Source organism: Abramis brama (genome assembly GCF_963993115.1).
Source record: "Abramis brama genome assembly, chromosome: 15".
Classification (NCBI taxonomy): domain Eukaryota; kingdom Metazoa; phylum Chordata; class Actinopteri; order Cypriniformes; family Leuciscidae; genus Abramis; species Abramis brama.
The window spans coordinates 34,701,658-34,719,876 of NC_139977.1; the positions used below are offsets into that span (position 1 = coordinate 34,701,658).

Consider the following 18,219-nt stretch of genomic DNA (forward strand, 5'->3'; position numbering starts at 1 on the left):
GACACAGCTCAGGGTAGGCAACAGTATGACAAAAGATAAATAAATAAATTGGTTAAGTACTAGGCTTAGGCCTAATTTATGTCTATTTATTTATATGAAATGTACTTAAAAATGTTTTTCAAGAAACACATATCATAGGCCTATGTATAATATGTTATTTCTATTCAGATTTCTTGCATCTCTCTCTATTATTTTCTTTTTTCTCAGTTCAGGTGGGCTTTATTGACATGAGTGTTTCTAGAACCTTTGTTCCCACAACATCAAAATCATTTTTTTTTTCAAATCTTTGAACAGTATGCAATTATAGTATTATGAACATTAATTGTTATGAAGATTGATATCATTATTTTTGTATCGTGTGTGCACTCTGTGGTAACTAAGATTTTTTAAATATAAAATTTAAAATTAGAGAGTAGAACATTTTCAACTAAATGTTCCTTATTTAATTCACTTCTCTTTCTCTCTCTTAGGAGTCAGTGATGATGCTGTCCATGAAGTTCTGTCTATGTGGTTCACGTCATAAACAAATTTGTTTTTGTGTGTGTTGAAGTTCAGTTGTCATATATTATTTTGTAAAATAAACACAATCTTAAATCTACCCCCAGAGTCATCCTTGTCTTCCCTCTGTACTTGAAAATGTGGTCGATCTTACTGAAAAGACTATAACATGATTCCTTGTTTATTTTACTTTAGTATTTGTGTGTAATAAAACTTTTTAAAAACTGTAAAACTCTAATGTAGTTAAAACTGGGTAGAAATGGTGGCACTTTTTTCGGTCCTCCAAAACTAGGGTCCTGGAAATGCGTTCCTGAGACTGCGGTTCTCCGAGTCGGTAGGTGGCGCTGTCACAAAAAAACTAGGGTCCTAGAAATGCGGTCCTAGAAGTGGGGTCCTGAAAATGCAGCCTCCGGGACTGCAGACAGATAATATTGCAGTTGGCGGCGGCGGAGTAATACCGTACCTCACAGCACATCAAATACAAGTAAATGGAGTTGGACAAAAACTACGATAAAACCTGTTGATAAGCATCTTTTGCAGCGATTTTTGTGTGAGCATATCAGTGAACACCCCTGACCACTCGGTGAGTTCCACGTCTTTGTAAACGAAAGTTTAATGCGTTTTAGGGAGGATTGTTCCAGTGCACCTATACACCCATAGAGGTTTTGGGAAAAGCGAAAGAAACCTAAAATTCTCGGGACAGCAGCATGTGTCCAAATTTTAACCGTTCTATTTCATCAGAAACGATCTGTAAACAGGGCTTTAAGTGTAAAATGCCAAACTTGTCCTTTAATTTATGGCATTACATTTAAAATTAACATTTAAAAACGATTGAAATTCCATTGAAATCACGTTGATCATTAGTTTGGTTGAAATTTCAACATTGTTTCAATATTCCTGATAATTAAAATTCCATTGATCAGGATTTCAACGTTGTTTCAATATTAAAACAGGGTGCAAAATTATGTAGAATCAACATCAGAGTTCGATGTTGATTCAATGACTTAATGTTGAAAACGGAATGTTGATTTAACAGTGTCAATGACTGTTTGCTATCTGGGCAGTTATTTATATATAGGATACTATGGGCCTGTCCCAATACCTCCCCTTCCCCCAGATTTTTGCCCTATAGCCCTTGTTTTTGCGCATTCTTGTGTAGGGTAGGGGTGGGACGATACAGGTACCTCACGATTCAATTCTGTGGCGATATGTGGTCCACGATATGATAATATCACGATTCGCGATATCTACGATATTCAATATATTGGAAGAAATTTCATCAACGATATATCACGATATATGTGACTGAAAAGAAAAAGAAGAAATAAGGAAATTTTATGCATTTATTAATGCCAACATTTCCAACATTGTGCAAAGAAATATGCATTTGCATAATAACTCACTGCCTCCTGGTCTTAAATGTAAACACTGTACATCTAGACAGATAAAAGTGCATGAACATTACAAAACAACATGAACATTATATCACCTGAGAGTAGTTCACCGTGATAGCGAACGAGGTGCATTTGCAGATTCGTAGTGTTGCTGTTATATTTTATCTTTGCAAAGCAGTTCTTGCAGATTGCATAGTCTTTCTCCAGTGCCTTTCCGTCGACTGTCTCGTAAAACCCGAAGTGTCTCCACACTTTAGAGTGGAAACTAGCGGGTGGGTCTTTGATTAGTTTTTTATTGATTTCCGCCATTCTTCTCGCTTCTCTTTTTTTCTGCAATTCTGTTGTTGTTAGTTACCGTAACTTGTGTTCTTCACCGGCCGCTGTTTGCGCCACTTTACCCCTATTTACTCGAACAGCGCCCCCCGCAAACAGAATGGTAGATATTGGGTAGTGACAGTGACACTGACAACGGGTAAATTAATCATTTTGTGTTGTAATAAAATATCGATATTGGGCGTTAGTGTATCGATTATTTATTGCGACAGAGAGCACAACAATATATTGCAATATCGATTTTTTTTCCCACCCCTAGTGTAGGGTGTCCCAAAACTTTAGGGAGCAAGGGGAAGTGCTATTCTTGCCTTAAAATCAACCCTCAAAACATAGTGAGGTGCGATGCAGACTTTAAACGAAGTGCGAGATGAATTATAAGTATATTTTCGCAAATAAGCATGTTTAAATTTCGAAATATGTTGGAATATGTTAGTTTGATGCACATCCAATGGACTTTTGAGTTGAGTATTTCACAAAGCTATCTGACGATGTTCATGATATCTGCCGAGTGCTTCGAGAGAGTCTACCCATGAAATATACATCTGATCTAGGTAGTTAATCTAATTTTATTTTCGATTTCTGCTTTGAAGGATTATAAAAAGATATGCGAGGTAAAACTTTTAAAAACTAGCCGCATTCGTCTAGCGCGTCATCTTTCCCATCACAGCGCGCTGTCATTTCTCCCCAAACTTAGGCTATGTCAGAATCAGCACTGAACACAATCGGTGATTGTTGTAAAATGCAGTGTTTTCCGTTTCTAAATTGCGGGACGTGTTTGATAGTAAAAACAGCTATTAAAAGCACAATGATCCGCGGAAGAGACGCGGCGTTCCTATTGGAACGCCATATGAACATTGCTGCTGCAACACACCCCATTGTTCCTCTATCCACCAGTCATCAACATGGCACCCTATAGTATACACAAGTCTTGCATGCATTTTACCTGCCTGTCCTTCATAATCACTCACTTAAAATAAATCAACTTTTGCTATATGAAAATATACTCTAATAAAGAGCTCAAACAAAGTCCCTTTCAAGGCTCAAATACCTGAATTTGTCTGATTATAATAAACAACAGCTAAATCATTTACGCGTCTAAATTAGACAAATTAACGTTGTTGTGGTTTAGCAGCATGGTTTTATTATATGCAATAAATTATAAATGTAAATTATATAATCATATATCAATTATTAAATTTAGATTATTATAAAAAAATATATAAATTATAATACATCATAAACCCTTACAGTAACCAGTGAGTAACTTGATCTGGTATCTTCTACCTCTTTTATGAAAAATAAAATAAAAGAAAAACAGTTGGGGAATCCAGGGAAAATATTCAGTGAGAGGAAAATAGAGCAGATCCCTAAAATTAAAATAAAATAAATTTTAAACCAAATTTAATTTTTATTAATTTAATTTAAATTAAATAAATTAAAATTAGATACATTTTATTTAATTTTATTTAATAATAAAAAAATAAAAACACACCCAACAACAGAACCACAGCATCTTAAAATGTATAAAAATAAACTGCACAACCAGAAAATTTAACAGGTTTCTATTTATTGTGTTAATGTTGAAGTAAATGCCTTGTGGAAACAGATCCATGTTGCACTTTGCGGTTTTAAAACAAAGAAATGCTCCTTTCTTATTCACAGCATTCTCAGTTCACCGTGAGAAACTAGTCATCTCCTGCAAAGCCAAAAACAAAACAATTACACAAGTATCACAATATGAGCTTCTCTTTACAGTTTTGATAAGATAAACGATATTAAGGGGGGGGGGGGGGTGAAATGCTCATTTTCACTCAATCTCCTGTTAATCTTGAGTACCTATAGAGTAGTATTGCATCCTTCATATCTCCAAAAAGTCTTTAGTTTTATCATATTTATAGAAGAAAGATAGGCTGTACCGAGTCTTTCCAGAAAAAAACGAGCGGCTGGAGGCGTGCTGTGCGGGCGGAGCTAAAGCTGTGCTAACACGCCGAGCTAACAACACACAGAGACATTTGAAGCAGTTTTACTGTCTTGCCCTGGCAACCAAAAACACACTTTTTTGGTGACACTGACTTCCCTAAAGCTGAGCAGAGCGCTTTAATGAGGTACTGCTTTCGCTCTCTTCTCTCTCTGGTCTACGAGTGCGCGCGCGCCCGCGCTCTTCCGGGAGAAGTGCCCTTAGGACCCGTATAAGGAAATTCCGCCCCAGCTGACATCACACAGGCCCATACTCGAGAAAAAAACTTTCCGAAACTTGTGACAAACCGAAAGGACAATTTTTGGCACAGAAATACTCCTTCAAACGTACAATTTAATTTTTGAAACTTTGTCCATGTTTAGCATGGGAATCCAACTCTTTAACAGTGTAAAAAACTCTGTATGCATGAAATAGCATTTCACCCCCCCTTTAAATAAAATAATGTGTTGTTTTCCCCCAGTGTAATGTGTGTGTCCTACCTCTTCTCACCATGACTCTTCGCAAGACTCCTCACACTCCTCCTGGCTGTAGAAGTTGTTGCCATTGCCCTCGCAGCCTCCATATATGAAGGACACACACTTTCCCGCAGAAGAATCGAAGGCCCACCTGGGAAAGCTTGCTTTACAAGGACCAGTCACTATAGGCAGTCTACAGGCAGCTAGATGGACAAAATACACTATTAGCACCAGACCAAGATGAAGTGTGTGCTGGGTCACTATGGGCCACTCAGCTGGGCCGTAATCCATCTTTGAGTCACACACACAAAAACAACGGACTCACACACTAATCATTGTGAGGACTTTCCATAGGTGAAATGAAACCTCACCCTACACATCTCAGAAAACTTTCTGCATTTTTACATTTTTGATAAAACATTGTTTAGTATGTTTAAGCTATTTTAATTATAAGGACTCAGGAAATGTCCTCTTTAACCATGTTTATGCTGTAATACCAGTGTAATACCCATGTCATTATGCAAATTTGTGTCCTCAATCATATAAAGCACACACACACCCTCAGTGCGACAGCTCTCCAGACACTCCTTTTCTGTCACAAAGTTGTTCTGGTTCCCCTTACAGCCTCCATAGGTGAACGTCTGACAGGTCATGATGGACGAGTTGTAATGGAAACGCTCCATCATCCCGAAGCACGGACCGGAATCTGGCTCGGACTTACATGCTTCTACACACACACACACACACACACACAGACAAGAGACACACACACACACACACACACACACACACACACACAGAGACACACACACACAGAGACACACACACACAGAGACACACACAGAGACACACACAGAGACACACACAGAGACACACACACACACACACACACACACTTAGTTCGACAGCTCTGCAGACACTCCTTTTTGATTTGCTACAAATTCACAGCTTTTGGGTCTTCTTTTCCTGACAGGCCATGTCATGATGATACATTAACATTTCAAAAACATAAACAAAAAAATTACACTAAGTATCACAATATGAGCTTCTCTTTACAGTTTTGATAATAAGATAAACGATATTAAAGAAAATAATGTGTTGTTGTTTTCCCCCAGTGTAATGTGTGTGTCCTACCTCTCCTCATCATGACTCCGCAAAACCCCTCACACTCCTTCCGGCTGTTGAACTGGTTGTCATTGCCCTTGCAGCCTCCATATACGAAGAACACACACTTTCCCACAGAAGAATCGAAGGCCCACCTGGGCATGTATGCTTCACAAGGACCAGGCACTATAGGCAGTCTACAGGCAGCTAGATGGACAAAATACACTTTAAATTAGGACCACACCAAGATGAAGTGTGTGCTGGGTCACTATGGGCCACTCAGCTGGACCATAATCCATCTTTGAGTCACACACACTCTCTCTCACACACACACACACACACTCTAACACACACCATTATGAGGACTTTCCATAGGTGAACGTCTGAACATCAGGGTTAGGCATTAAATATGTATATTGGGGGAAATATACAGAAGGTGCAGCCTTACTCTGGCATGTTCAGGGTTACATTAGCTATAGGCTATTTAAGTTTAGTTTAAGTTTTTATTTCTTTCCAGTTCGTAATTGTAGTGCTTCAACTTAAACTTATTGCAGTTTATTGCAAGACAACATTTCTAATTTTCATAAATTTCAACGAATATTATAGGCCCATTTTATTTAGCCTAATTTCAGCTTTATTTCAGTTAACTTAAATGCTTAATGTAACAAATTATTTAGGCTAATGCTGGTCAGGGACACCATTAGGCCGCGAGTCACACACTCTGACAGACCACCCCATAAAAATAAAGTTTGATTTGCTACAAATTCACAGCTTTTGGGTCTTCTTTTCCTGACAGGCCATGTCATGATGATACATTAACATCTCAAAAACAAACAAAAAATTACACAAGTATCACAATATGAGCTTCTCTTTACAGTTTTGATAATAAGATAAACGATATTAAAGAAAATAATGTGTTGTTGTTTTCCCCCAGTGTAATGTGTGTGTCCTACCTCTCCTCATCATGACTCCGCAAGACTCCTCACACTTCTTCCAGCTGTTGAAGTTGTTGCCATTGCCCTTGCAGCCTCCATATATGAAGGACACACACTTTCCCACAGAAGAATCGAAGGCCCACCTGGGCATGTATGCTTCACAAGGACCAGGCACTATAGGCAGTCTACAGGCAGCTAGATGGACAAAATACACTATATTAGGACCACACCAAGATGAAGTGTATGCTGGGTCACTATGGGCCACTCAGCTGGACCATAATCCATCTTTGAGTCACACACACTCTCTCTCACACACACACACACTCTAACACACACCATTATGAGGACTTTCCATAGGTGAACGTCTGAACATCAGGGTTAGGCATTAAATATGTATATTGGGGACCGTAATCCATCTTTGAGTCACACACTCTCACATATGTAAATCTAAAAGTTACATCTAAATCTAAATGTTGAATCTAAATGTTTCGGGTGAAACTAACTATTTAACTAATATGCAAATTCAAAATGCCAGTAACCGGAAGTGCCAAAATAAAAGCTCTAGGAGGTCAGTGTGTGTTTATAACATGGTTTATAGCATAGACATTTAGGCCCCGTTTACACGATGGGAAAACGCAGATATTTCCCTGCGTTTTGGCCTGTCATTTACACGAAAACGCCGTTTTTATCCCAGAAACCGATTATTTCTAAAAACTCCGGCCAAAGTGGAGATTTCTGAAAACGCCGGTTATGTTTTACTGTGTCAACTGGGAGAAACGGGGTTTTAGGTTCTCAAACGTCACATTATGCGCCAGAAAATGCTTATGTCATGTGAGCGCCCTATGTTTAGAGTTTGTTTGGCAACTATTTGATCATGGATGCTGTTAAAGTGGTACTCATTTTTACTTTTGTGCAAACGCTTTTGGCCTGTTTGCATTTGCTTCGCTGTCTGTCCACACGAACAAACCTCGCGCCATGTCTGTTGTTTTGAAAGGAACAGGAAGTCGTTCGAGCTATTCGTTGTTGTCGATTTTGAGGATTCTGATTGGCTTGCATGGCTTTATCCTTCTCCCTACACTGCCGCCCATTGTATTTATGCGTGTTGATGTAAACGACAACTTTTTTTGAAAACGATGTTGTGTGCACAATGTTATTTTTGAAAACGGAGGGGGAGAAATATTCGTTTCTCTAAATACCCGGCTATGTGTAAATGTGGCCTTAGTCAAAGTGAGCCCCTTCGTGGCTGGCTATTATGGCTACAGGTCATAAGTCCCGCACTTTTCATTGAAGTGACACTAGCCTACTCTTTAGTACAGTTTCTCCAAACGTGTTTATTATTTTAGGTAGTTATTATCACAATAATCCATGTTCAAGAGTCCATGTCCTTGGATGAGATGGTTTATATTCATTATTTGACACTATAAACCATGCTATAAACACACACTGACCTCCTCGAGCTTTTATTTTGCCACTTCCAGTTACCGGAATTGTGAATTTGCATATTAGGTAAATATTTAGTTTCACCTGAAACATTTAGATTCAACATTTAGATTTAGATTTAACATTTAACATTTAGGTGTAACATTTAATATTTAGATTTAAATTAACTATTTAAAATATCGTTGACAAATATTGTTGTAAATGTGCTAAAAAGTGACTGTCAGTTTTTTAAACATTGTTTGAAGCTAAATGTGACAAAATGTTGCTGTTATTTTCAGCGTGAGCCGCTTTACAAACGGCGCCCCATATCTACCTCTCCTTTCAAACCATTCATCAGAACACACACAAATACATGCATACGATGTACTGTGTACAGTATGTGTAACGTTACATGTAAATGTACTGAAATGAATCCCGTTAACAGTATGTTATGAACATAGTTATTCCACTCAGTAACCATATCTCAAGTTTCAGCCTAATGCAGTCTCTCCTTCATTTATTTACAGAAATCTGCTGCAAATGGTCGTTGCTGTAACTGTATTCTACATTATGGGAGCACCCCATTTCCCTCCAAAATTAAACTGGATTAATGTTGTGTTTCTGCTACTCCCCAGAAAAAAAATGCTATGATGTGCAAGTTATTTAAGGGTCTGTTTACACCTAGCCACTTCATGCCTTTTCTCAGATTGGATAGCTATCCGATCATGAAGAGACCAGGTGTAAATGCCCTCCGAAACGCATTCGAGACGGATTTGAATCCTATCGCTCAAACCACTTCAGGAGGAGGTCTGAGACTTATTCCAGACGAAACTGGACAAGTGTAAATGCATCTGGTTGTTAAAACCACATATGTAAATTGTACTCCTCCCAAAAAATGCTAAAATATAAACGTGTGAGAGCGTGTTATAGGCTATCATGTTATTGCCAGATATGACGACGCTACTGGAACACGCATCACCGCAGATGAGCAGCTGAGCATATTCATCAAGACAACGTGCAAACTATCGCAAATCAAAGTGAAAGTAAATCGCAGACGCTTAACACACAATCATCATCATTAAAAGTAGAGAAACGAAATGATCTTACCAGGGCTGTTGCCGCGCTCTCTAATTGCGGTCTTTAATTTTGAAATTTTAGCTGATGATCAATAAAATGCAGTTCATATCTGTTGCTTTCAGTGACGTGCACTCCATTAAATCTGCATATAGCGCGGGAATTGAAGATCGGATTTAAATCCGTTTCGCAAAAACACATTATGTGACGAGGTGTAAATGGAATCGTTTTGATAAAACAGATAGCTATCCGATCTGAGAAAACGCATGAAGTGGCCAGGTGTAAACTGTCGCAACTCTCATATTTAACGGCTCTGGACACCGCACAGTGTGAAACAGCCGTCAACCCTTTCAATATAAAAGTATTCTCTATTGACTGACTCTTCTTCTTCATCATCTTTCAGGTTTTAATGGCAGTTGGCAACTCTATTGACTGACTCAGATACTATTACAATTTATTTATTTACAAAGTTCATCTTTCACTGGTCACCAGTTCTATTGTTCATGCATTTCTTCAGGCTGCGTAATGAAGTTAAAGAACATGGATCTCACCTGTGGTTCCTAGATCAGCTTCTGTTGTGCTCAAGCATCCAGACAGACACAATAACACAGCGCAGTACACTCGAGCTGTCATCCTCTCCAATTACGGTCATACAATGAACTGCTGGAAAATCCTACTTGTCTCAGGACGAGAGAATATTTAAGTTAGCGCTCAACCAATGGCGCGAGTTTGGGGCGGGATGATCTGTTTTGGAGAACAATAGAACACGTCCGCATGTTTTAAAAAGTTCCAATGAGGTCAGAGAGTTATGATGCAAGACAAGCTGTAGGCTATGATGCCAATCGGGAGAGCTCTAGGCTATATGAATATGATGCCAAACGGGTTTTTTTTCTTCCAGAAAACACAAACTAGTTTTCAATGGTCTCAAATATATCCAATACAGTCTCACCGGACAGTGTGTGGGTTGGCCAGTTTGGGCACTACATTCAATCCCAAATCTGAAACTAATCTCTTGCGAAATGATTATTTTCCCTAAAGTAAACTAAATGGAAACCCCTCATTTGTGCATGGAGTTTTAGAGGGCAGTTTCCCCCCAAAGGAATTTTGAAAGAAAGAAAGAAAGAAAGTTATTCGACTATTCCTTATTCGTTGAATTTAACCCTTATATATAGACCACAACTACTGGTCAAAGATTTTAGATCGGTAAGATTTTTTATGTTTTTAAAAGAAATGAATTTTTTAGCATCATTACTCCAGTCTTCAGTGTCACATGATCCTTCAGAAATCATTCCAATATGCTGATTTTATGCTCAAAAAACATTTATTATTATTTTCAATGCTAAAAACAGTTGTGTACATTTTTTTTTTTTTTTCAAAATTCTTTGATGAATAGAAAGTTCAAAAGAACATTTTAGAATATTTTCTAACATTATAAATGTCTTTACTGTAACTTTTGATCAGTTTAACTCATCCTTGATGAATAAAAGTATTGATTTATTTTATTTCTTTCCCCCCAAAATAAAATAAAAATTCTTACTGACCCCAAACTTTTGAAGGGTAGTGTTTAATATTACAAAAGCTTTCCATTTCAGATAAATGCTGTTCTTTTGAACTTTCTATTCATCATAGCATCATGAATTAAAAATATAAAAAACTGTTTTCAACATTGATAATAATCATAAATGTTTCTTGATCATCAAATCATCATATTAGAGTGATTTCTGAAGGATCATGTGACACTGAAGACTGGAGTAATGAGGCTGAAAATTCAGCTTTGATCACAGGAATAAATTACACTTCACTATATATTCACATAGAGAACAGCGGTTTTAAATTGTAATAATAATTCACAATATGACTGTTTTTGTTTGTATTTTTAATCAAATAAATGCAGCCTTGGTGAGCAGAAGATAGGCCTACTTCTTTTAAAAACATTAAAAATCTTACCGATCTAAAACTTTTGACCGGTAGTAGGCTGTATGTAGGCCCTATGTATGTTTATATAAAATACACTCTATACTTTGCTTTAAAACAGATCATGCATTAAAGGTTGGGTAAGTCGTTTTTGAAATATGTTGTTTGGAGGTCTGACCGACACAACAACAAATGTGTAGCCAATCTGCATTAGGTGGCGTATGACGGTGGAGGAGAGAGAACGATCAAGAGGGAGATTTGAACTAAAGAAAGTCTACAGAAATAGAGATCACGAGACACAATACAAAAGAGAAAAGCTCAGAAGAAAACACTGGAAAATAAAGGGTTGTGTCTGGGCAAGAGCTTTGGGATCCGCGTTAATATTAGAAACGCTGTACGGCGCTGGAGAGAGCTAAGCGGGAAGGTCTGAAAACAAACACAGACGTTGCTCTGATTCGGGTCCACACGTGAGCATGGCCGTAATTTGGGTGGGACATGTGAACACGCAACAAACTGAATTATTAATTGTTAAATAACAATTTAACAGTGATAATAATGTAGCTATCATTAGCCTAAAGTTCAGCTAAATCTTCAGCCGGTAGGGTTGGGAAATAGCCAATTGCCTATAATCTGAGTATTTAATAATTATTTTTCTATTTGAATAAAAAAAAAAAAACAACTGTATTTCTGCAGTTCCCTTTCAAGGCGGTCACTTCGACATTACGTCACTGACGTATATGGGAACTCCTTCCTTCTCCATTTCACTGAAATCTTATAGGCTAACGCCAGCTGGAGACAGCTGGCCAATTGACGCGAACATGCAAATGCTGACCGACTGCGGGCAGTATAAATAGCGTGGGCGCGACAATTACGTCAGACTCTTTTTCTTCACGCTAGAAGTCTTATCTGAAGTCATCGTGGAAGTTGCAATAGAGGTTACTCACCACGTACCCTCCCCGCATCCGATGGCTGCTACTACATGCCAGATATGTGCGGGTCCTATTGACTCGCTCCACCCTCAAGGATCAACCGAGGCCGCACTCAAGGACGACAGGCACGTGCCGGACAGTGCGCGCCCTCAGGGGAATAAACCCGGGCATCAGCGGGGATGAGGCCCACTGCCGCCAGCAGGCCGCTGGTGGGCCCTCTCCCGCCCAAAGACGATACTTTAGCCCGGTATCTCAGCAGCAGCCAACGAGCGCGTTGTACAACCCGCTCGCCTGCACCCAAACACTGTTTCTATAGCAACTCAAGTCTTCCTAGCCAGTCTAGGGAAACGACGGTGTTCAAGTCCCGCTGCGGCCGGACTTCCACCAAAACTTCTAAAGAACAGGCTACTTCACGAAAGACTCCGTCTTCCACAACGTCCTAAAAGTGGTAGTCGTGCGCAAGACGCACGTCTAGAGAGACGAGGCAAAGGCATGGCCGAGTCTAAAAGGGAAGTGTGGATGTTATGAGTCTCTGACGCCCCGCTCTGACAATGGAAAGTGCACAGCCGCAATCCGGTGAGTGTTTACCCCCCTTCTAGTCAGTCTTGACTACGGGGTTGCGCAGTCGTTACCGCTTATGCTGTTGACGCTGGGCCTACGTAACATTACATATTGATGTGCTTACAGCTTCTGTTGTCAGGCTGCCCTGTATCTTTCAGTGCAACTGGCCATGCAACTACGTATTCACAGTTGTCGTCGCTACGCCACTGACGCTGTGTTTATGTACACACTGCACACTGATATGTGTTATAATTTTGCCGTTGTATATTGCCCTGTATCCTTCAGTGCAATGGCTATTCTGATTACTATGCAGTGCGTATTCACAGTTGTTGCGCGATGCAACTGACGCTGTGTTTATGGACACACCGCACTGATATATGTGTTATGATTTGTGCCGTTATATATTGCACTGTATCCTTCAGTGCAACTGGCCATTCAACTACGTATTCACAGTTGTTGTCGCTACGCCACTGACGCTGTGTTTATGTACACACTGCACACTGATATGTGTTATGATTTTGCCGTTGTATATTGCCCTGTATCCTTCAGTGCAATGGCTATTCTGATTACTACGCAGTGCGTATTCACAGTTGTTGCGTGATGCAACTGACGCTGTTTATGGACACACCACACACTGATATATGTGTTATGATTTGTGCCGTTATATATTGCCCTGTATCCTTCAGTGCAAATGGCTATTCTGATTACCGCATGTTCACAGTTGTTGTGCAACGCAAATGACGCTGTGTTTATGTACACACTACACACTGATGTGTTATAATTTTGCCGTTGTATATTGCCCTGTATCCTTCAGTGCAATGGCTATTCTGATTACTACGCAGTGCGTATTCACAGTTGTTGCGCGATGCAACTCACGCTGTGTTTATGGACACACTGCACACTGATATGTGCTATGATTTGTGCCGTTGTATATTGCGCTTATCCTTCAGTGCAATGGCTATTCTGATTACTACGCAGTGCGTATTCACAGTTGTTGTCGCTACGCCACTGACGCTGTGTTTATGTACACACTGCACACTAATATGTGCTATATTTGTGCCGTTACATATTGCCCTGTATCCTTCAGTGCAACTGGCCATTCTGATTCAACTATGTATTCACAGTTGTTGTGCGATGCCACAGACGCTGTGTCTATGTACACTATGTGTGTGTTATGCTTATGCCACGATATTGCCCTGTATCCTTCAGTGCAACTGGCTATTCTGATTACTACGTAATCACAGTTGTTGTGTATGCAACTGACACTGTGTTACGTACACACTACACACTGTTATGTGTTAGGATTTATGCCACTATATAATGTTGCCGTTGTATATTGCCCTGTATCCTTCAGTGCAATGGCTATTCTGATTACTACGCAGTGCGTATTCACAGTTGTTGCGTGATGCAACTGACGCTGTGTTTACGTACACACTACACACTGACATGTGTTATGAATTTTGCCGTTGTATATTGCCCTGTATCCTTCAGTGCAAATGGCTATTCTGACTACTACGTATTCACAGTTGTTGCGCTATGCAACTGGTGCTGCGTTACGTACACACCGCACTCTGTTATGTGCTATGATCTATGCCATTATATATTGCCCTGTGTCATTCAGTGCAAATGGCTATTCTGATTACTATGCAGTGCGTATTCACAGTTGTCGTGCGATGCAACTGACGCTATGTATACGTACACACTACACACTGATATGTGTTATGAATTTTGCCGTTATATATTGCCCTGTATCCTTCAGTGCAAATGGCTATTCTGATTGCTGTGTATTCACAGTTGCTGTGCAATGCCACTGACGCTGTGTTATGTACATTGATATGTGTCTGACTTATGCCGTTATATATTGCCCTGTATCCTCAGTGCAACCGGCTATTCTGTTTGTCGCTACGGCGACTTGCGCTGCATCTGTGTACACACTGAAGCGTTATGCTGTTATGTTGCCCTTCAACGTAACCGACCATTGCGTTTGAACTGCGCATATTCATGCAGTTTCAGTCGCTCGACGACTTGCGCTGCATTATACACACAGATGTTTTTAAAGTGCACACTGATGTGTTATGCTGTTATGTTGCCCTCTATCCTTCAGTGCAACAACCAGCTGTCCTATCTAACTGTGCATATTCACAGTTCTGTCGCTACGGCGACTACACTGCACTTATGTACGTACAAGGATGTGTTTTTGCTATTTTGTTGCCCTGTTTCCTTCAGTGCAAAACTAGCTGTCTTATCTAACCGTGCATATTCACATTTTCTGGATGTATGTACATACATGGATGCGTTATGCTGTAATGCTGCCCTGTTTCCTTCAGTGCAGCTAGCCATCCTGATCTAACTGTGCATCTCAGTTCTGTCTCTACACAGTTTCTGTCGCTACGGCGACTACGCTGGATTTATGTACATACATGGATGCGCTATTCTTGCGCACTTGTGTTATGCTGTCATGTTGCCCTGTATCTTAGTGCAACTAGCTATCCCAGTCGAACTGTGCATATTCACAGTCTCTGTCGATATACGGCGACCTGCGCTGCATTTAATTGCACATGGATGTGTTCATGCTGCGGTGTTGCCCCGTATCCTTCAGTGACTATACTGAGCTACTGCGTTAAGTTGGCGCTACAGCGACCGATGCTGTTACGTACATGTGCTACGCTGTTATGTTGCCCCGTTGCCTTCAGTGCAACTGGCTATTCTGTACTAACTCGTATACTCACAGTTCTAGCTACGGCTACGACTGTGTTTGTGTACTTCTGAGGTTCTATGCTATTATGGGGCTATTATCTAACTGCGTATATTCACAGTTGTTGTCGCTACGGCCACTAGCACTGTGTTTATGTACATTCAGTTATGTGTTAATTTGAACTTCCGTACATCGGCTATAGAACATCGGCTATGTTCTACTAGGGAGTGTCAGTTTCCTTGTGACCCCCTTACTGGCCTTTCATCCCCGGTTCATGGACCTGAGAGTTATGGGGCTCCCCCATGACAATCCCCCTCAGGAAGGTCCTGCTTCTACAGGTGATCGGCACGATTGGCACCCCAGCCCCAAGCTGTGGAACCTTCTTGTGTGTCCGCTGCTGGGTCCATAGTTGAGCAAGACACTTCACACTAATAAGTGCTGAGAGCTTCCTTGAATATGGCCTTCCACCTGCTCTCGCCCCAGCGAAGCACTTGGAGACCTACGCTCATTCTAAGTGAATGATGTTGCATTGTCTCGGACCTGGTGACTGCACCGTCACTCTCCATCCGATACCAAGCTGCGTTCCGAAGTCGCTTACACCGTTCAGAGCACAGTTTGATCCCTGCCCGCCTTATCTGCTGAGCCGTCAGCCTCGCGTGATGCCGATGCTCAGAGTGCTGTTGGCCCTGTAAGGGCTTTGCGGATGTATGTGGATCACTAGGCAGCAGTCTGACTAGCTGTTTGTGTGCTTGGTGGATGGTACTAGGGACGTGCTGTTTTATACTGCGACTTTCTCCTAAATTCAACGCTTTCAATGTTGGCTTAATGCCTACGGGATTTAGGTATGCTGGCTGTCTTCTCAGAACACATTCGCCAGGGTTTCAAGTTTGGTGCACTGCCTATAGCGTCGTGGGTTCGGTGAGTTTTATTAAGTGTACTCATGAACTGTTACCACCAGCTGTGCAGTGGTCTGCATTATGCAGAGTTACCATTGCTGCTAACTCTGTGTTATGACTTAAGGTTTCACGGCTGTTTCCGCATTACGCAGTAGTTTTCTATATACTGTTACTCTGTGTATGGCTATAGGTTATGCAGCTGTCACCGCTATTGCCGTCGACACTGTGTTAACTCTTGTGTTTGAGTGCTTATGGTGTTGTGCTGCCCTGTCCAGTGCAGCCTTCGCTTCATTGCATTGGATATGCAACTTGGTAAGGTCGGATCAGATGTTTCTTGGTCTAGTTTTGCCTATCAGTTCGAGTGCTCCTAGCGGCGCTGCTGGCTTAGAACTGTTGTCTCTCGTGGGAGTGTGACTTGACCCCGTTCAGGGCTTATCTTCACTGCGCTCACGGCGGGATTCTATACAGTTCCCATATACGTCAGTGACGTAATGTCGAAGTGACCGCCTTGAAAGGGAACGTCTCCGGTTACTATCGTAACCTCGGTTCCCTGAGAGGCGGGAACGAGACATTACGTCAGCCGCCGTGCTCGCCGTTTGATCAGCTGTGCTAGCGTTCAGTCTTGATTCTGACGTAATTGTCGCGCCCACGCTATTTATACTGCCCGCAGTCGGTCAGCATTTGCATGTTCGCGTCAATTGGCCAGCTGTCTCCAGCTGGCGTTAGCCTATAAGATTTCAGTGAAATGGAGAAGGAAGGAGTTCCCATATACGTCAGTGACGTAATGTCTCGTTCCCGCCTCTCAGGGAACCGAGGTTACGATAGTAACCGGAGACGTTATTTCTGTATTCTGTATATCCTGCTCAATATTGTCCTACAAACAACGTTCATATTGAAGAAGATTATAAAAACAAACATAGTGTAACCTTGCTGTCTATCTGCAGTCTATCCAAAAAATGGGTCAAATCACATTACATTCTAACATTGCAACATTACAATCTATAAACAAAATAATGCTTTTTTAAAGAAGTAGGTAAATTTACTAAACTTAAAATAAAAAAATTAAATAAAAACAAAGCTAATATCATAAAAATACACATGTAGGTTTGGAATTCTCTAGCACATTTATGTTCACCAACAACAACAAATATTCAACAACAAATATTTTAGCTAAATATATTTATAATTTAGTGCTAATGTATATTTTAGTCAGAATAATTGCGCTCCTATTCTATTGCGCTCCGTCTGTGCGGCGCGCATGCACGCGGCGGCGCTCGTTCACCGAAGTTTAGCTTGCAGAAAGCTCGCCCACTCATGACAGCTAACTGGAAATATTGACTTTCTAACATTTACAGATGGAGAATATGTCCGTGAAATGTAAAATATGCACTGAGGAAATTACTGGATGTCACTTCAGCTTATGGCTAAATATTATTAGAGGTAGCCTATATTTGTTTCCACCAATCGCTGCAAAAGTGAGCGAGCCCTCCCGGTGCCATAGAGAATGCATTGCAGTGCCTGCAGTTCGAAAAAAAAAAAAACCTTTAAATATAAGTCTATGGGAATTTTTTTTTTTGACAATAACATTGTTTGGTTTGATTGATTTGCAGTTATTCTGAAGTTGCATTATAATATCATTACCTGTAAATTTATATACTGTAATAACTACATATTATATAAATATAATATTATCATTATTAGTAATTTTAAAATTATAATATTTAGCAATAATGTATCAATATAGATATTACAGTACAATACTGTATAATTAATTACAGCAGAAGCAGAGACATTACAAAAATACAGTAAAAATACAGTAAAGTACTGTTTTGTAGTTTACAGTACTGATCTTGTGTACTGTAAAGTAAATTACAGTACAGTTACTGTAAATCAAAATACAGTAATTTGCTGGCAAAATTGCTGCCAGTACTGTACTGTAAAAATACAAGAAAATTAACAGTGTAGTTTGGGTTTTCGTGCCGGCGGGATCAACATTCAATCAGTCGAGAGGAGAGACATCATGGGGAAGTGTCG

At 40.2% G+C, this 18,219-nt stretch overlaps 1 protein-coding gene across 1 annotated transcript; it reads right to left on the bottom strand.

The window, feature by feature from the left end:
- Window positions 1-3,914: 3,914 nt before the first annotated feature.
- LOC311097055 (carboxypeptidase inhibitor SmCI-like) lies at window positions 3,915-9,823 on the bottom strand (the record flags this gene model as incomplete). Its single annotated transcript, XM_084136516.1, has 6 exons — window positions 3,915-3,921; window positions 4,693-4,861; window positions 5,218-5,385; window positions 5,793-5,969; window positions 6,716-6,892; window positions 9,742-9,823. 6 exons carry the CDS (start codon window positions 9,821-9,823, stop codon window positions 3,915-3,917), a joined length of 780 nt encoding a protein of 259 aa, XP_083992642.1.
- Window positions 9,824-18,219: the final 8,396 nt, after the last annotated feature.